General features: G+C 44.7%; 1 protein-coding gene across 1 annotated transcript in view; it reads right to left on the bottom strand.

The window, feature by feature from the left end:
• LOC127003362 (zwei Ig domain protein zig-8-like) overlaps positions 1–18,518 on the bottom strand; it is a 55,272-nt gene extending 36,754 nt beyond the window's left edge. Inside the window, exon 1 of the mRNA XM_050869896.1 lies at positions 18,134–18,518. Within this exon, the coding sequence (XP_050725853.1) occupies positions 18,134–18,325 (192 nt within the window). The 5' untranslated portion in view covers positions 18,326–18,518. The remainder of the gene's footprint in view (positions 1–18,133) is intronic.
• Between the last annotated feature and the right edge of the window lie 1,649 nt (positions 18,519–20,167).

Below are 20,167 nucleotides of genomic sequence, written 5' to 3'. Positions count from 1 at the left end.
CTGCCTTGCTTTCCCCTTTTTCCATTTTTCTTTCCCTTGCCGTATCCTGCCTTCCCATTCTTTCTTACCCTGCTCTTCACTACCCTCTTTTCCCCTACCATGCTTTCTCCCCCTCCTCCATCATTCTCATCTTCGCCATCCTTTTATTCTGCCTTCCCATTCTCTCTTGTTTTCTCCTACACTACCCTCTTCTCTTTTTTGTCTTCTCCCTGCCTTTCCCTTCCTTCCCTTTCTTTCTCATCTTTACCCCAAGCTACCTAAACTACCCTTCCTGTCTCCACCCGTCCATTCCCTTCACTTTCCTACCCTCCCCTTCCTCACCCTATCCTCCAAACACTTTTCTTTTCTCCCTTTTCTTATCTTCTCCCTTTCTTTCTCTGCCCTCCCATCATTTCTTTACCCTACTCTACCTAAGCTACCCTTCCTGCCACTACTCTTCCTTGCCGTCCATCTTCTTACCCTCCCTCTCCTCATCCTACCTTGCCGTACCTACCTTACCTGTCCCTGCCTCCTCCCTGACATACTCTATCATCTCTCCAAGCGATCCATTTATCCACCCCTTCTGTCCTACCCTACTCAGAGCTCTTACTTTGCCTCTAACCCTTCCCCTGCGCCCTCATCCGCCCTCCCCCCTCCCCCAAAGGTCTCAGTAAACCCCAATAAGGTGAAGCTCGCCGCCAGACACTTCCTCTCCCGAAGAGTTGCGAGTTGGACAAGTTTGCTCGCGAGACATTATTGCCGCGAGGGTGCTGGCGAAGGGCGGCGGCCGGGGCGAGGGGGAGGCTGTGTGTTGCCCGGCTTGTTTGTTTGTCCCTGTGTAGACGTTGTGGGGAGAGATTGACGGTGGTGGTGATGGTGATAGTGGTGGTAGTAGTAGTAGTAGTAGTAGGTAGGTAGATGAGACGTATTAACCATTTCAAACCCGGAACTGTCACCTCACAATTGTTTCATTTGAGCTGCGAAAACACAAAGGTACTGTACATCCCCTCCCCCCCCAACCCTTCCTCTCCCTCTATTTCTCTTCCTCTTTCCCTCACGTTAGCCGTTGCAGTAGTGGTAGGCAGACAGATGATACGTATTAGCTCTTGCAAACCCGGAAGTGTCACCTGACCACTGTTATATTTGAGCTGCGAAAACACAAAGGTACATCCCGTCCCCCCCAACCCTTCCTCCCTCTCTCTCTCTCTATTTCTCGTCCTCTTTCCCTCACGTTAGTCGCTACAGTAGTGGTAGGCAGACAGATAAGACGTATTAACTATTGAAAACCGGGAAGTGTCGCATCGCCTGTTACATTTGAGCCGCGGGAGCACAGTCTATATTTTATCACCTCCCCTCCCACACCCTTCCTCTCTCTCCCTCTTTCCCCTCCTCTTCCCCCCTGTTTGTTTTCCCTGCCGGGCGTGTCAGGTGCAGGGTCGGCTAACGAGCAGGGGACGGTCGGGACGCGGCGCCTCACCCCGCCTAACGCAGCCTCACCGGGAGTCCTGCCTCTCACTTTTGTATTCATTGTTTTTTATATCGCGCCGGGGCCATGCAGCGAACCCCTCGGAGCCGTCGGTTTGTTTACTGTACGGCGGCCCTTGTTGGCTCTCGTTGCGCCGTTATAGCTGAAAAAGGTTTGAATCCCTTCCTCGACAGCTGACACTCGCTCATACCAGGAAAGGTCAAGGCAGAAAAAGGAAGGGCAAAGGTAAGAATGATGGGGAGGGGGAGAAAGCATGGTAGGGGAAAGAAAAGAGGGTAGTGAAGAGTAGGGTAAGAAAGAATGGGAAGGCAGGAGAGAACAACGGAAAGAAAAATGAAAGGAATGGGAAAGAGGGGGGGGGGGAGGAAAGGTAAGGTAAGGAAAGGCAAGGTAAGTTAAGAAATGGCAAGGGTAAGGCAGGGAAGGTCATTTTTTTTGTATTGCAGCCTTTTTCCTTCCTCTTTTCCTTGTTTTCCATTCCTTCCTTTTCTCCTCTTTTCCTTCAAACCTCACTCTCCATCCTTTCCTTTTCCTTCCTTTTATCTTCTCCCTTGCCTTTACCTTTCATTCCAGTCCTCTGTTTCCTCCCTCCTCCTCCTCCTCCTCCTCCTCCTCCTCTTATTCCTATTCCAGTTTCGCTTACCTCTAATCCCATAACACACACACACACACACACACACACACACACACACACGCACACGCACACAGCCCCCTCCCCCCCCCACACACACACACAAGACCAACCCCCTCCACACACACACACGCGCGCCTTACCAACCCAGACATTACAATTAAACGAGACCCCATTCAATTTTCATTTTATAATAATTTTCCACTTATATTTACGCGAACACACACACACACACACAAGGTCAGGTCACGCGTCTCGTCTCTGGGCATTTTATTACACGTTCGAGTTTTGCATTTTTGTTCCCCGCATCAGTTGTAATTCTCTTAATCAGCTTTTCCCTCCGCTTTCGCCTGAAGGATCGCACGTCGGATTAACTCTTGTCAGTTTAAGTGATTCTGCTTCCCTATTACGTATTTTTCCGGCCCCGGGAGAGAGAGAGAGAGAGAGAGTAAAACAAAGTGAAAGAATTATTAATGATGGAAAGAAGGAAACAAAAAGAAAATATAAACGGAAACAATGAGAGAGAGAGAGAGAGAGAGAGAGAGAGAGATTGTGTCTGCAAAGGCGTGACATTTTCGCCCCACTTTCAGTCTTGTGTTCATATCAGGAATATTAATGCGATTTCTCGACTCCACGTCACTCCACGCTTTCTCATTTCTCTGTCCTTCTTATTTTCTTCTTCATCCTCCTGGTTCCCCTTCTTATCTCCTCTTCCTATCTTCCTATGCTTCCTTCTTCTTCCTCTTCTCCATCTTACTCCTCCTCATTTTTATCTCCTCTTCTTATCTTCCTTCGCTTCCTTCTCCTTCCTCATCTCCATCTGACTCCTCATTCTCATATCGAGCTGCTCTCCCTCCTTCTCCTCTTTCTTCTTCTCCTTCCCTCTTCTTTCCCTCCTTGTTTCATTGACCTTTCTTCTTCTTCTCTTTACTCTTGTTCTCTCTTATCCTTCTCTTTGTCATTCTCAAATCTTCCTCCTTCGCTTTCATGTTTTCCTTTCTTCTTTCTCTCATCTCCTTCTCCACTTTCTCTTCCCTCACTCGTCTTTATTAATCCCTCTTCTTTCCTTCCTTGTCCACTGACCTTTCTTCTGCTCTTTGCTCTTCTTCTCTCTTGTCCTTCTCTTTGTTATTCTTAACTCTTCCTCCTCCTTTTCCTCTTTCTCCTCCTTCCCCTCTTCTTTCCTTCTTTGTTCCATTGACCTTTCTTCTTCTCTTTGCTCTTCTTCTCTCTTGTCCTTCCCTTTGTCATTCTCAAATCTTCCTCCTTCGCTTTCTTGTCCTTTTTCTTCTTTCTCTTATCTCCTTCTCCACTTTCTCTTGCCTCCCTCGTCTCCATTAATTTATCTTCGCCTTGTCGTTCTTCTCTCCTCTTCCTTCTTTATATTCTCTTTCTTTCCATGATCTTCTGCATCCCTTCACTTCCTTTCCTTTCTGCTCTCTCCGCCTTGTCTTAATCTTCTCCTTCTCAGCCTCCTTTACCTCCACAGTCCTTCTATGACCTCCTCTATTCCTTCACTTCCTTTCCTTCCTGTTCTTTCCCTTTGTCTTAATCTTCTCTTACTCCTACTACTCCTTCATCTCCTTTCCCTCCATGGCTTACTTTCCTTTACTCTTTTTCCTTCCTCTTCTCTCCAACTTGTCTCAATCTTCTCTTCCTTTTCCTCCACTTCCATCATCTCTTTTCCTTTTCATGTCCTCTTTCCCTTCACTTTTTCCTCTCCTCCCTCTTCCCTCCGTCTCAGTCTTATCCTCTTCCTCTTCATCTACCTCCTTCATCTCCTCTTTCTTCCCATACCCTCCTTTCCTTCACTCCCTTTCCCTTCTATTCTCGCCAACTTGTCCTCCTCCTCCTCCTCCTGCTCTTCGTTTCCTCTCCACCTCGTCCACTATTAACCTTTGCCGGGCCTTTCATCGCCTTTACTTTGAGCCTGAAATCAGTAGCTGCGCGCCGCCTAATCTTGCGTGAGGCGCCGTGAAGGGAGGGAAGGGAGAGGATGTGTGTGCGGGCCGCCTCAGACTCCCTCCCATATTAGTAGCTTGTCAGGCCACACGGAGGAGGCAGCGGCTCAGTCCACGCCAAAGGGGGGAAGATTAAACCTGACACCGTGTAATTCTTCTTGTCTCCGTTTCCTATCTTGCTGTTGCGTCGCTCTTTCTTTCTCGCCTCTTTTTCTCATCTGGGGTAGTATGCCTGGAATGTGGGGGTGTCTGTCTGTCTGTTTGTATGTTCGTGTGTGTGTGTGTGTGTGTGTGTGTGTGTGTGTGTGTGTGTGTGTGTGTGTGTGTGACTGTATCTTGGGTCATGTGTCTTGTTCTTCTTCTATTCCTCTTTCTTCTCCTCTTTGTTGTCGTTCTCATGCTTATTTTTTTATTTCTTCTTCATTCACATAATTTTCTGCTTATTCTCATTCGCATTCTTCTCTCTCCTCCGCCTTTCTCTTCTTATTCATCTTCATCCTCCTCCTTCTCCTCCTCGTTCTCGTCCAAATATGTCGTTTTCTTTCATATGTTTTTTGTTTCTTTTTCATTCTCATTTTTTTTATTCTTATTCGCATTTCTTTATCCTCCTCCTTTGTCTTCTTACTCATCTTCCTCGTCCTCCTCCTCCTCCTCCTCATCATCATCATCATCGTTCTCCTCCTAGTTGTCGTTCTCTTTAATATTTTTTTCTTTCTTCTTCATCCTCATTTTTTTTCTTATTCTTATTTGCATTCTTTATCCTCCTCCTTTGTCTTCTTACTCATCTTCCTCGTCCTCCTCTTCCCCCTCATCATCATCACCATCATCGTTCTCCTCTTCCTCCTCCTCCTCCTCTTCGTCTCTGCGTCTCGCCTGATAAGGAACAAAGCAACTCTCCCGGAGACCTCGACAAAAAGACCAATTACTGAAGGAGGATGCTAAACCTGAATATATGCTGGTCCTCCCTCTCTCCTCTCTCCTCTCTCCCTCTCTCTCTCCTTCACGCACTCACTCCATCTCCATCTCTCTTTCTCTCTAAGCCTTTGCCCTGTTTTGTCTTCCCTTTGTTTAGCTTCTTACGTGGGAGTTTTGAAGGTCATTTTTTATCGAGTAGTTTTCCTGACCCGACAATTCCATTACGCCGCCCCTTTTGATCTTCAGGATTGATCTCTTAGGACTGGTTATGCGAGTCCACCAAAAGCGTTTTCTACTACTTCTCTTTCTCTTTTTTTTGCTGGCTTTTTGTTCCTCCTCCTCCTCCTCCTCCTCCTCCTCCTCCTTCTCCTCCTCCTGCTCTTCATGTTTTTAGAGTTGGGTTTATTTTCTCTGGTTTTTCTTGCCTTTGTCTTCCCTCCGAGTTTGTGAGAGTCTAACAGATCATTTTCTTCTCCTCTTTCTGCTCTTCGTTCTTTGGCTAAGGGTTTTATTTTTCTTCCTCTTTATGCTCTTGTTCCTCCTCCTCCTCCTCCTCTTCCTCCGTTCCTTCCATTTCCTCTTTTTCGTTCACTCCTTTTCCTTCTTCTCTCTTCCTTGTCCTACTCTCCGCTTTCTTCTTTTCTTCCTTTTATCCCTAGTTTTTTTTTTCCTCCTCCTCCTCTTCTTCCTGTTCTTTGTGTTTTTATAGTTATGTTATTTATTTCTCTGGTTCTTCTTGCTCCTGTTTTTGTTCATCCATCTCTTCATCTTTCTGTTCATTGTTGTTTTCTAGTTATTTTTTATTATGTGGATCTTCATGTTCTTGTTCATTTGTCTCTTCTACCTCTTCAGCCTTTTCCTCCTCCTCATCATCATCAAATTCATCCTTCAGCGCTGTATCATTTTTTTCTAGTTATTTTTCTCCCTACTGGCTATTCATGTTCTTGTTCTTCATCCTCCACTTCCTCACCCTTTTCCTCCTCCTCCTCCTCCTCCTCCTCCTCCATGGACAGTGAGGGATGCTGGTGCTCAGGTTCAGACGGAGACGGATTAGCGCGTCGCAGGATGACTTAGCGATGAAGTCCCTCGAGTGTGTGTGTGTGTGTGTGTGTGTGTGTGTGTGTGTGTGTGTGTGTGTGTGTGTGTGTGTGTTTTTGTTTGTCTCTCTCTCTCTCTCTCTCTCTCTCTCTCTCTCTCTCTCTCTCTCTCTCTCTCTCTCTCTCTCTCTCTCTCTCTCTCTCTCTCTCTCTCTCTCTCTCTCTCTCTCTCTCTCCCCCCCCCCCTCCTCAAAAACAAAGTTACCGAAGTTGTATATTTCATCACCATGGGGCAAAAGGACAACTATTGGAGGAGTTTTGTTTCCCTCTCCGGGCCGCTCCCCTTACCTGTGTGTGTGTGTGTGTGTGTGTGTGTGTGTGTGTGTGTGAGGTGAGGGGCTGGTCCTGTATCAGAGTGAGGTGCTTGGCGGCCTCCACCTCTCCTTGCCAATTCACGCTTTCCTTCCTTCTTCTATTCTTCCTTCCTCTCATTCTAAGATCAGACAGGATAGCTTAAGATTATTTACGTTAATTTTGTTACTTTATTTATATCAAAGGAGTCGTTTTCTTCTTTCCCATGGTCTGAAAACACATAAACAGCTGCTCAGAAGAAAATATAATGTTCAAAAAGTTGTTTCATATTTTCTTTTTTTATTAGGATAGAAGAGCTTAAGTTTATTTATGTTACTTTTTTAACATTATTATTATCAACAGGAGTCGTAATTTTTCTCTTTTTGGTCTGATAATGCTTCTAACAGCTGCTCTAAAGAAAATATGCGTTCCAAAAGGATATCAGATTCTTAATGGTGGAATAGCGTAAGTTTATTTATGGTACTTTTTTTCATAATATATCAACAGGAGTTGGGTATTTTTTATATCTCTATTGGTCTGATAAAACTTCAAACAGCTGTTCAGAATATTCGTCCAAAAATATATTACAGATTTTTCTTTCATTTCTTATCAATCTTTTCGGAAACAAGGGTCACTTTCCATCCTTACAACGTTTTTTTATCACATGGTTTGGTAATAACACTTCTTACAGCTGCTCAAGAGAAAATAGAATGTCCAAAGAGATATTTCAGATTTTCGTTTTCATTTCCTGTCAATACATCCGCCAACAAGGATCATTTTTTCTCCTTACAACTTTTTTTTATTTCATGCTCTGGTAATAACACCTCCCACAGCTGCTCAAGAGAAAATATAATGTCCAAAGAGATATTTCCGATTCATTTTCTATCTATACATCTGTCAACAAGGGTCACTTTTTCTGCCCTCAACGTTTTTTATCTCATGGTCCGGTAATTACACTTCTCACAGCTGCTCAAGAGAAAATATAATGTCCAAAGAGATATTTCCGTCAACAAGGGTCTCTTTTCCCCCTCACAAAGCTATTAGAATCGTCCACAGCTCCGGCTCTATCAGAATAAGGTGTCAAGAGAGATATATCGGATCTGCATATCTTTTTCTTTCACTCTGCATCAACACGAGTCACTTTCCCCTCCCACGGTTTTATAACGCTGCCGACACCTCTTGTGGAAGCCGCGGCCGTGTGTCTGAACCGCCTTGCAAAATTGGACAAGACTTTCCCTAACTGAAGATTTATTGAGTGAAGATATATTGGAAACTGCAAACCTTCTGCCTCCTCTTCCTCCTTCCTTCCATCCTTCCCCGTCCACTCCATGAGCCTCCCTCCTCCTCCGACCCTCTCCCTCCCTCCCTTCCTTCTCCTCCCTTCCTCTCTCTCTGGCCGTTCTCTTTTTCCTGTCCTCTCACTTTTCCTCTTTCGACTTTCTTTTCTTTCGCTTCACCACTTCAACAACCACTTCCTCCTCCTCCTCCTCCTCCTCTTTCTCTTCTTTTTCTTCCTCTTCCTCGGCATTCTCGTCCTCCTCCTCCTCCTTCTCCTCATCCTTCTCTTTGCTTTGTCTTCTTTTCTTCTGCATTTTTTCTCTCTATTTCATTTTTGGGCTTTTGTTGTATGTTCGCTTGTTCTTCCTTTTATTCTTTTGTGTTTTCTTCCTCGTCTTTTTCTTCTTCTTCCTCCGCCTCCTCCTCCTCCTCCTCCTCCTCCTCTCATTCTGACTCTCGCATTCCCTCCATTCCTCCCTCACACCTTTCTCCATTTGATACCGAGACTTACCTACTAATCCCTGCCACGCCTCATCATTCTTCTCTCCAGCCCCTCCTTCCCTCCTTCCCTCCATGACTCCTTTCCTCCGTCTTAGTATTTCAGATATTTCCTCCTTTCCTTCACCTCTCCTCCTCTCTCCTCTTTCCTTCCTTCTTTAATTCTCCTTTTTTCTCTCCTCATGTTACTCCTTCCCTCCTTTCTCCGTCTCAGTATATCAGACATTCCCTCCTTTCCTTCACCTTTCCTCCTCTCTCCTCTTTCCTTCCTTCTTTAATTCTCCTTTTTTCTCTCCTTTTTTTCTCTCCTCATGTTACTCTTTCCTCTTGAACACCCTTCACGCACTCCCTCCTTCTCTTCCTCTTCAACTCCCTACCTTCCCCTCTTAAAACTCTTCTCTCCCTCTCCTTCTCCCTGTCTCCCTCCCTGCTGTGGGTTGGCTCCATCCTCAGGTGGCCTTTCTAATGAGAGTTTAAGTTCAGGCTCTTAATGCTAAATCTTTTATTGGCTCTCGTCGCTCGCCCCGAAGTAGGTGAACGCTGGAAATTTGCGTTGGTGTCCACTGTCGAGGAACTACCGATACTCAGAGCCTTGGTGACGGACGGGAAGGCTATGTAGTGTTAGTCTTTCTCGCTCAGTGCCTCGGAGCCGTATGACCCAGCATTTGCGGCGCGAAGCTGAATGCTCATATAATCAATCAATCAATCGCTCAGTGCCCTATATTTGTTACTCTACTGAAATGAGGAAGTTGAAGGGAGTTAGAAAGATGTTGTACTATTACGGTTTTTTATTGTACAATACCTAATTTCTGTTATAAGTATTTTTTCCTCGTTTTTATTATATTTTATTATATTTTACCAGTGTTCAAGATTTGTATTTTGGGGGGTTGGTTATGTGGGTGTTTGTGTGTATGTGTGTATGTGTGTGTGTGTGTGTATGAGAGAGAGAGAGAGAGAGAGAGAGAGAGAGAGAGAGAGAGAGAGAGAGAGAGAAATGTGAAAACTTTAGCGGCGAAACTGTACAATTTACGTGAAAGAGAGAGACATTACCTCTCGAGACGCCATGCCAGAGTGCGTCGGGTAGATTGTGCAAAGAGAGGAGGAGGATGAAATGAAGAAGAAGAAGAAGAAGAAGAAGAAGAAGAAAAAGACGAAGAAGAAGAAAAAGAAGAAAAAAAAGAAGAAAAAAAAAGAACAAAACAAGAAGAGCAAGAACAAGAAGAAGTAGAATAAATAAAAAATAATTACAAAAAGACAAAATGGAATAAAAATCAGTCACATGATAAAACAAAAAAGAAAAAAAAGGAGAAAGGAAACAACAACGAAAATACTGAAGAAGAAGAAGAAGAAGAAGAAGGGGATGAGAAAAAAAGAGCAAGAACGAACAGAAAATGAATAAGAACATGATAAAAAAATGAAAACAAAAGAAAACTAAGAAGAGGAGAAAGACACAAGACAGAGGAGTTGGAGGAGAAGAAGAAGAAGAAAAAGAAAAAGAAAAAGAAGAAGAAGAAGAAGAAGAAGAAGAAGAAGAAAAAGAAGAAGAAGAAATTAAGGAGGAGGAGGAGCAGAAAAGAGGAAGCAAAGCACAAGAGAAGATTAGAAGAAGAAGAGAGATGATAAGCAAGAATACGAGTGACTGGGAGCACATTAGCGGCCGTCCTTCCCCCTGGCGGCATTTTTGCACACTCTGAATTCGGATGAGTCTTTTAATTTGCCTCCCCGCGTGGCCGCCGCCTCACCTCGCGCCCGACGCTAATTCGCACCTGCCTAATCACTTTACCATGACTTAACTCTTTTGTGGCAGCGACTCCGGTGAAGAAAATAAGATAAAAAGTAGTAGTAGTGGGAGGAGGAGGAGGAGGAAGAGTGTTTGTACCTGTTCTTGTTCTCTCTCTCTCTTCCTTTTCTTCTTCTTCTTCCCCTCCATTGTTGTTCTTGTGTGTTCCTCTTTGTATTCTTTTGTTTTCTTTCTTCATATTATTAAGTTTATTTATTCCTCTGTGTTGTCTTCTTTAATTATTTTCTCATTCCTTCTTGATCTTCTTGTTCTTCTTTTTCTTCTTTATTGGAAACTGCAAATCTTTTCCCTTCCCACTTCTCCCCTCCTTTCCCTCTCCACTTCTCTCGCCTCTCCCTCCTATTCCTTCCTTCTCCTTCTCTACCTCCCTCTCTATCTCCACCCATTCTCTTTCTCCTGTCCTCCTCTCACTTATCTCCTGTGCTCTTTGTTATAGTACTAGTAGAAGGGGTCTTAGTAAGTGTGTTTTTTACGTATTTAGTATATCAACAATTTTTTATTCCAGTCAGTAAATCCAGTTCTTTTGATTGGGCGTGACTCCTCTAAGGCTCTCCCTCATTAACATCATTTCCTCTTTGTTATAGTACTGGTAGAATGGGGGTTAATAAGTGTTCTTTTTGTGTGTGTTTAGTATAGCTTCATTTTTTTATTCCAGTCAGTAAATCCACTTCTTTTAATTTGGCGTGATTCCTCTAAGGCTCTCCCTCATTAACATCATTTCCTCTTTGTTATAGTACTGGTAGAATGGGTGTTAATAAGTGTTCTTTTTGTGTGTGTTTAGTATAGCTTCATTTTTTTTATTCCAGTCAGTAAATCCACTTCTTTTGATTGGGCGTGATTCCTCTAAAGCTCTCCCTCGCTAACATCGCCCCAATCACTTTCACATTAACTCCAGCTTCAAAATTGCTCAGGATTCGCTTTCATCATGTAAATTAAGGAGATTAGTATTCATCATATTTATAGATTCATCATTGCCACCACCTGCCTTAATAGATTACAAAATATTAATCATCTCTCCGCATGACTTGATTTTACTCCTCCTCCTCCTCTTCCTCTTCTTCTTCCTCTTCTTTTTGTCGAAGTGTTGCGCCGCCCGCCAATCACGTGCGAGAATTTCGTGACCCTGTGAATGGCTGACCAATCACGTGTGTTCTCCGCCGTGACGTCATGCGTTTCTCCACTCTTATTATTCCGTTTATTGCGTGTCTTCGTGGAACTGCCCAGAGAGGAGGAAAGAGAAGGAGGAGGAGGAGGAGGCTTAAAGTGAGTAAATACGAGGAAGAAGAGGGAAGATGGAAGGAAGGCGTGAGGAGAGGACAGGGATAGGGGGAGAGGAAGACGAGAGAGGAAGAGAGGGAGAGGAGGAGGAGGAGGAGAGGAAGATAAGAGGAAAGGAAAGGATGGACAAGGAGTGGGAGAGAGTACAGGAGAGAGGAAGGAGAGGGGGAAAGAGAGGAAAACAGGCGGGGAAGGAAGAAAAGGGGAGAGACAGCGGATAGAGGAAAGGAAGAGCAGGAGGGAAGATGGAAAGGGAAGGAAGGAGAGGGGAAGGGAAGGGGGAAAAGAGGACACCAGGCGGAGAGGGAAGAAGTGTGGAGAGAAAGGGGTAAGAGGAGAGGGAGAACAGGAGGGAATGAAGGAGAGGGAGGAAGGAGAGAAAGAGGGGGGAGAGGAAGGAAGAGAGAAAACCATGCGGAGGAGGATGGAGTGGAGACCGGAGGGGGTAAGAGGAGAAGGAGAGCAGGAGGGAAGGGAGGAAGGAGAGAGGGAGGGAGGGAGAGAATCCTTTAAATACCTCCGCTTCACACCTCAGTTGTCTCCTCGCGAAACACAGCAATCAAGGAAAGTGCTGTTTTATGACACACACACACACACACACACACACACACACACACACACACACACACACACACACACACACACACACACACACACACACACACACACACACACACAGCGGATAATGCCTCTTTTAAGTGATCCCAGTTAATAATTCTTTTCATAAATTCTATCTCGCCCTTCGCTGATACGGGCTTGGTTCCAATTTTTCCGAGTCCACAGTTTTCCTCTCGCTCCTTAAAAGATCCTCAGGGAATTGATGGGGATAAAAGTCGCAGGAAAAATGCTACCCAATGATGAATGAGGTGAAAGGGCCGGAAACTTTTCTTCCTCGCCCGTCTTAAAAACGTGTATTATGCTCCGACGATGAACTATAAAGAGTTTTTCATTCGTTTCTTCTTTCTCGATTCGGGTTTTTTATTTTTTTCCGGCGTTTCCTTATGTTTTCGCTGTCGGAGCACGATTATATATTTTTGGTCTGTTTTTAATTTTTTTTCTTTCTGCGTCTTTTGGTTTCCCATGTATCAAGACATCTTTCCCCCCGAAATTGACCTCTCTTTTGGCTACTTTATACTTTTATCTTTTATGGGAGCGGCGAGTAGCGGGCTTTTTTTGTACCCTTTTTGTTGCCCTTAAGCCGTGTCCTCTGATGTAAAAAAAAAAAAATAATAATAATAATAAAAAAAAAAAAGGAATGCGCAATTTAACTTCGTAACAATCTGTCTTAAGAGCATTTACAGCATTACGCTTAATTAAAAAGTATTATGCAATTATAACTGATTTGCCTTGTTTACATTTCCCTTAGTTATTTTTTATGGCGTTGGGAAACGTATTAAGAAAGATTTGCACTTATATTTCACCATCACGTTCTCTAATGAGCTATTCTACAATACTATGAATTCAAATCACTTCATCCCATTCGTCGATTAGGTATTTTAGTCTCAGTTTAATTCCCTTAATACTTTTTAGGGGAGTTTAATTTTATCAGCTCTGCAAAATTTAGAATCGTTGGGCCGGCTTTCCGTTTCCTTTACTGTGCAATACGTTATCGGGGTGAGCCTTGCCTAGCGGACCGGCAGTGGGAGGAGGCCGATGGATTGACCGATAGACAGATAAATGGATAGACGGCTTTATTGGCCGTAACACTGCATATCAAGTGTTCCGCGTATCAAAGGAAGCGAACCGCGAGCCAAACAGACAAACAGGCAGGCAGGCAGACTCACATAGACAGACATACAGAAAGACAAATACACAGACAAAGACAAACAGACTTGGAGCAGAAAGGTGTAGGACTGGTTTGCATTAGGTGTTTGTGAGAGAGAGAGAGAGAGAGAGAGAGAGAGAGAGAGAGAGAGAGAGAGAGAGAGGCAGAAACAGACAGAGGCAAACAGACAGATATAAAAGAAAAATAGAGAAAGACAAATTTACATTGAAAGATGACGATGGCAGACAGCGACAATAACAGAAAAAAAGATAAAATGCGTGAATAATTTATGTAAGCGAGAGGCAGTTTTACAGACAGACACAGACAGAGAAACAAACACATACATGGAAATTAATATAGATAAGTTAAATGATACAGGTTTTAACTCCTCTGTAAATTAGCTTCATTTTATTTATCTCCCAAAAAAATCACTCAAAACAAATGTAAACTCAAGTTAGCAGCGCACTTCCTCAATCCCATCCCGCGTTATGTGCACAGGAGCGGCATAATGCGAGCTACCTACACTTAACTTTTGCTCTAACTCCACCCCACAGCCGCCTCTACCATGTAACAGAAAGGTATCACAAAGCAACGCAGCACGGGCCTCGCTAAACACCGCCCCCGCCCTGCAACATAACGTGAATCGGAAGAGGAATCCAATATCAATCAGGTTAGCCGATGAGCTCAGCGGCGTTACGACCCGAGCCACGCCGAGCCAAGCCAGCCCGAGCCACGCCGAGCCAAGCCAGCCCGAGCCAGCCCAAGTTTATATTACCAGCCCGATTACCCACCAAGCCATACCCCTCCCCACCAAGCCTCCACCCCTTTTGTACCGGTTCATTGTGTGGATTGCGTAATGAAGGGCAAAGTAAAAGACAATTGGAACACACACACACACACACACACACACACACACACACACACACACACACACACACACACACGCACACACAAACACGCACCTGAGGAGTGGAAAGGATATTAGTGGAGTAGAGTGCAGTGGAAGTATTTGATTCGATTTCGCTTGATCATGTTACTCCTGCTCTTAATTGGAGAGTCGAGTGCGTATAGTGAGGTGTGTGTGTGTGTGTGTGTGTGTGTGTGTGTGATTATGATTCTTTACTCAATCCTTATTTCCTTATATGTTGCGTTTACTTATGTTTATTAGGGAAAAAAAACAGATTAGTGTGTTTATTTCTGTTCGCATGTTTGTTTTGCCTCGTGTATTAAGTTTTCTGTTATTAGACGTGTATGATTCGTGTTTTCTTCCACTTAAACACACACAGAAAAACATGAACAGCAACACGAACCAACAAACCAACGCACGGACAAGATACAATCGCCGGGTTCCTCACCATAAATTCGGTTTAATGTATCAGAACAGCGATATTTATAACGTTACTTCGGGCCATGAATTATAAATATTTTCTCCCCAACCTCGATAAGATTACAATAAAAAAAAACAGTAAGATATAAATTCACAAGAAACTGAAAAATAATATATAAACCAATAATTCAGAACGGCGTTGTTTTTGTCTACGTGAATATTTATACCCGGCCTTCCCGCGCCTAACTACTGCGTGTGAAGCTTAAAATGAATATTGTACTTCGTTTTATGGGAGGGAAAAAAGAAAAAAATGGAAAATAACGACGACGAGGGGAAAAAAAGAAAGAATTAACGAGGATTCATTTTGTTGTTATATTTCTCTCTGGAAGCGTAAAGTGTGTGTGTGTGTGTGTGTGTGTGTTTGGGCGTGAGTAGTGACCGGGAGAAGACGAACAGTAGAAATATTATTAAAAGCAATTATTATAGTAGTGTAGTAGTAGTAGTAGTAGTAGTAATATGAGGAGGAAGAGGAAGAGGAGGGCATATCTGTTTAATTAATGAAATGTGTGTGTATGTACGTATGTATGTATTTATGTATATACGACTACTTATAAATATTATGTGCCATTTTAGTTGAGAATAGACAATATAAATAACAACAACGCTTCCATCTTAAACGACAACACCATCAACAACACGGGCAGGGACAGATGCATGATGTTGTTGTTATTGTTACTGGTGTGGGGGGGGGGGCGGTGGGGGGGGAGGGCTGGGTATCCTGGGCTCCCCGTCCCCGGCTCGATAAGGAGAGACAAAGACCCTGAGAGATGAGACGGAAAAGCCGACGGCATAAACGACTGACACCGTCCATCACTCCGCGCCCAACGAGAGGGGGAGGGAGGGAGGAAAGTAGGAGAGAGGGAGTGAGGGGGGGAGTAGAGAGGTAGGGAGAGAAAGAGGGAGGGAGGGAAGGAGAGAGGAGAGAGAGGAGGGAAAGAACCACGGTCACTGAAGGAGAGAAGAAGGGAGGGAATGAGGGGGGGTGGGGAAGTAAGGAAGGAGGGAGAGAAACATGGAAATTGGGGGAGAAACAGAGGGAGGGAGGGAGAGGGAAGGAGGGAAGGAGGGAGGGATGGAGGGAGAGAAACAAATGCGTAAAGAGAGACAGTGATAAGAAGGAAAATAGAAAGGAAGGGAGAGAAACAGGCACTGAGGAAGAAAACAGTAGAAAGGAGAAAGGGAGGAAAGGAGGGAGAGAAATATGGGCATTGAGGGAAAAACAGTCGGAGGGTAAGAGGGAGGCAAGGAGGGAGGGAGAGAAACAAGAAAGTAAAGACACAATGGTGAGAAAGGAAAGAAGGAGGAAAAAATAACGATTGAGGGGAGGAAGTCAGGGAGAGAAAAACAAGTGTGGAGGAAAGGGAGGAAAAGTACAGTATGCTGGAGACACGGCCAAAGGGAGAGAGGAATAAAAGAGAAAGAGGAGGAAAACAATGGCGCAGAGGGAGAAACAGAGGAGGGAAGGAATGGAGGAAGAAACAGCGGTAAGAAGGAGGTGAAGGAGAAACAACAGGGGAGGGAGATGGAGGTAAACAAAGATAGGGATGGAAGAATGGAGGAAAAAGATGATATGGAGAGAAAGAGAGAGGAAGGAAGGGTGTGATAGGTGGAGAGGGAGGAAGAGAGCAACACAGGTATGGAGAGAAAGAAAATGACGAAGGAGGAGGAGGAGGAGGAGGAATGAAAGATAAGGTAGATAAAAAAAACAAATATGGAGAGAAAGAAGGAAAACGAGAAAGAAAAAAACGCACTTAGACAGAGATAAAGAGTCGGAAAGAAGAGAGCGAAGCAGATCATTAGAAAGAGCAGAACTGTATGAAAATAAAGTGGAAAGAGAACACAACAAAAACGGAAGAGTGAGAAGGAACTTAAAAGCAAAACGGATTAGTGTAAAAAAAAGGAGAATAACATTAAGAGAAGTGGAAGCGGAACAGCCAGAGAGGAAGAGGTGGAGTAGGACGAGGAGGAGGAGGAGGAGGAGGAGGAGGAGGAGGAAGGGGAGGGGGAAGAGAAGATAGGAGGAAGCTTTAGCGAGGAGGCAGCCATCTAGTTAGTCCCGGAGTCACGAGGTCAGCCAGCCCGCCACCCCACGTCTCCCGGTCGGCCAATACTCTCGCTACGGGTAATATCGCGCACTGCAGGGCGAATTGCCGGCGTGTCGTGTCGCAACGTCAAAAGCGGAAGGATGGATATGTACGCGTATGTATTTTGTCCTGCACGCCCGCCCGCCCACCCCGTCCCTTCCCGCGCCCGTCTCCCTGCCTGTCTGTCTGTGTGCCTGTCCGTGACGCCTGGTTAATAACGTCAGCCAGTTTGCAGAGTGAGATAGGTACACACACACACACACACACACACACACACACACACACACACACACACACACGCACACGCACAGGCACACGCACACGGATGTACCCACTCACACTATTGCGTTCCGGTACACACACACACACACACACACACACACACACACACACACACACACACACTTCTTTTCTCTCTCACTCTCACTCTTTTTTACCTGTCTCCCGTTTTTCCCCTTCACCTTGAGCCTCCCAATACCAGGTGTGTTCAGGTGACGCTAATGACCCCCGAAACATGTATATTTGGCCGTAAAACCTCCCTATGCCTATTCCTGGTGACAGCCTTACTTGTATCCGAGGCTCCTCTCGCTACATACATCTGTCTAATGCGTGTATTTTATCATTTATTAATTTCGCTATATCTCCTTGGCTAGAGGCCTTCCTATATATACGAGGAGGTGTTTGTCTAGGTAAGGCTTCATGTAATCCCGTAGAAAGCTTCGCGGATATATGGTGAAGCGTCTGTCTTTATATATATCAAATGGATTTGTTTTATTGTTTATGTTTTCACTGTATCTCCTTGGCCGGGTATCTTCCTCCCTAGACAAGTATGGATAGGGTAGCTGCATGAGGAGACCGTCGGGAGTGGAGAGGGCGAGTGAGTGAAGCGACGCACCCCTTGGCTTACGCTTCCCGTTAATGATTTATAGTCTGATCACTTAAGTCTGACCTAAGCTGACAACATAAACCTAAGCGTGTTCGTAAGCACAGTACAGATTAACAGAAAGTGCTGCGTGAGATAAACACAAACAGAGGTTAAAGAAAACTTGGAGGCCATAGCAGTACCCAATCAGCACTCAGCTTGCAAACACGCTTAAGTTTATGTTGTCAGCTTGGGTCGGACTTAAATGAACAGACTATAGTAGTTTACCCCTTTGGCTTAAAACAGAAAACACGCTTCACACTCACTCATCACCCAGCTCACGGACGACAAATCCAGAGAAAAAAAACACACACACAAACATAAACAACACAAATTTATCGCACGCAACTTCTACACTCTTAGTCCATCGCTCCAAGACAACCAGGGACCATATTTTCAAAACTTTCGGGGCTTACACATCCACATCCTTAGGAGCAGGGAGTAGCGGGTTTTTTTTTTTTTATTATTGTTTCATTTTTTTGGTGCCATCGAGCTGTCTCCTTTGTTGTGAAAAAAAAACACTTGGAAAGGCTTTCGTAGAGGTTGTGTTAGTATTTCCATGGGTAGTTTTATGAGCCTAGTGATAGTTTGACAAGACTTCTGTATCATGAACGTGAAAAAAGCACTCACAAGAACATAACTAATCTCGTTTGTGGCCTTTGGGAATGTGCTGTGAGAGCCTAAAGCGTCTGAGAATACTGGTACAAAAATACTGGTACAAGAATACTGGTGCAAAAACACAAGAACACTGAACACTCACGCTCTTGTTGCCGAGGTTGTGCACGAGGCAGTGTAGGTAGGCCGTGTTCCCCGTCATGGCGGACACGTTGAGGGGCGCCGCCTCGTCAAACACGGGATGGAGCGGCACGGTGAGGGAGCCGCTGCTGTCTCCGAGGCTCAGGTCCAGCAGGGGCTTGATGGGCTCCACGGGGCTGCTGCTGCTGTCGCTCATGCTAGCTCCGGGCTTGCCGATGATGTTGGTGCCGCTGTTGCTGCTTGTTCTGTCGGAGCGCCAGCTAGGTTTGTGCTCCTGCGGGGGGTGGAGGGCTGAGGACGCGACCTGCACCGTCTGAGGGGCGTGGGCTGCAGGCGCCACCACGCGAACTCCTGAAGAGGGGAAGAGATACGCTTTATTAGTGGATGCATTGTACGGAGATAGATAGATAGATAGATGAAGAGAGAGAGAGAGAGAGAGAGAGAAATGGTCAGTAAGGAGAAAGAAAATAAGGAAAACAAATGAACAAAAGAAAGATTGAGTATGTGGCTGACTTTCTCTCTCTCTCTCTCTCTCTCTCTCTCTCTCTCTCTCCCGCGACACACAATAGGCTGCCGAGGATGTCAATCGATCACCAGAGAGTAAAAAACAGAGCCAGATATTGTGGGTTCCTCGAGGTGGAGAAAGGGAATTGGTTCAGAGAGGTGGGATGTGATGCCTCCTCCTCGCCCCTCCTCGCCCCTCCTCGCCTCTCCTCGCTTCTCTTCACTTTTCTTATCGTCTCGATCTGTTTGTCTCTTCTGGTCTCTTTTTCTTCCTCCTTATCCCCTTTTCTTTTGTTTGGTTTTCTTTTTCTTCTTGTTTATTTTTTATTTCGTCTTTTCTTTGATGTGTTTTTTTGTTTTAATGTTTTCTTTGTTTTCCTTCGTCTCCTTTCTATAATTTCCTTCATTTTCTTCGTTATTTCTTCTTCCACACTCTTTCCTTTCCTCCTTCCACTCTTAGTTATCTTCATTACTCCCCTCCTCGTCCTCCTCCTCCTCCTCCTCCTCTCTTCCATTTCTGTTCGGATTAGTGAATGTCTCTCACACATACAGAGAGAGAGAGAGAGAGAGAGAGAGAGAGAGAGACATACTCGCTACCTTTCCTCCGAATTCTTCCATTCTCTCCGCGGGGACAAAAATGCAGCGAGTGGGTCAACAGCTTGTCCCTCTAACGGGTTCGAACTGGGGCCGCGCTTTCAGGGGTGCAGGAAAATAAAAGGAAAATATCACAATAGCCAATAAAGGGGAAAAAAGAGTAGGAATGGTTTTTATTTTATTTCTATACGCAATTTTACCGGCCATTCAATACGTAAGGAAGGAAGAGGCGTTGTAAATATATAAAGACTATGCAAACACTACCATCACTACCTTCAACCCCACCTCCATCACCACCATTACCATCCTCATCACCATTATCATCACCCCTAAAGTCATTACCATCATCACCAACACCACAACTACCAAAACAACAACAACCAACCGCATGTGTGTTTGTGTATTTGTGTGTGTGTGTGTGTGTGTGTGTGTGTGTGTGTGTGTGTGTGTGTGTGTGTAGAATTTTCACGGCCGTCTGGTTTTCTGTATATTCCATTGATTTCTTTTTTTCTTTTTTTTTAACCGCCGAAAATTCATATTTTTCGGCGGCCGCGACGAGGCAGAAATAAACAGAAGATTAACTTCCGTGTGTGTGTATTTGTGTGTGTGTTTGTGTGTGTGTGTGTGTGTGTGTGTGTGTGTGTGTGTGTTTACCTATCACACACACACACACACACACACACACACATGGGAGAGCTAAGGAGGAGCATGGAAACTAATTTAACATGATCGAAATTGTTGACAAGTTGGTCTTCTGGGAGGAGGAGAGGAGAGGCCACGTGAAGGAAAGGAAAGGAGGGAAGGGAAGGGAGAGGACGGTCGAGAGGGTTAGAGCAGCTTGGTAGAGGCTTAGTTGGGAAGGTTGGCGAAGGGAGAGGGTGAAGATGCGTAGGTAGTTTGAAGTACAAGTCAAGTAAAGGAGAGAATCTTGTTAAAGGAA

This window comes from Eriocheir sinensis, chromosome 25 (assembly GCF_024679095.1).
Source record: "Eriocheir sinensis breed Jianghai 21 chromosome 25, ASM2467909v1, whole genome shotgun sequence".
NCBI lineage: Eukaryota > Metazoa > Arthropoda > Malacostraca > Decapoda > Varunidae > Eriocheir > Eriocheir sinensis.
This window is presented reverse-complemented; position numbering and strand designations above follow the sequence as displayed.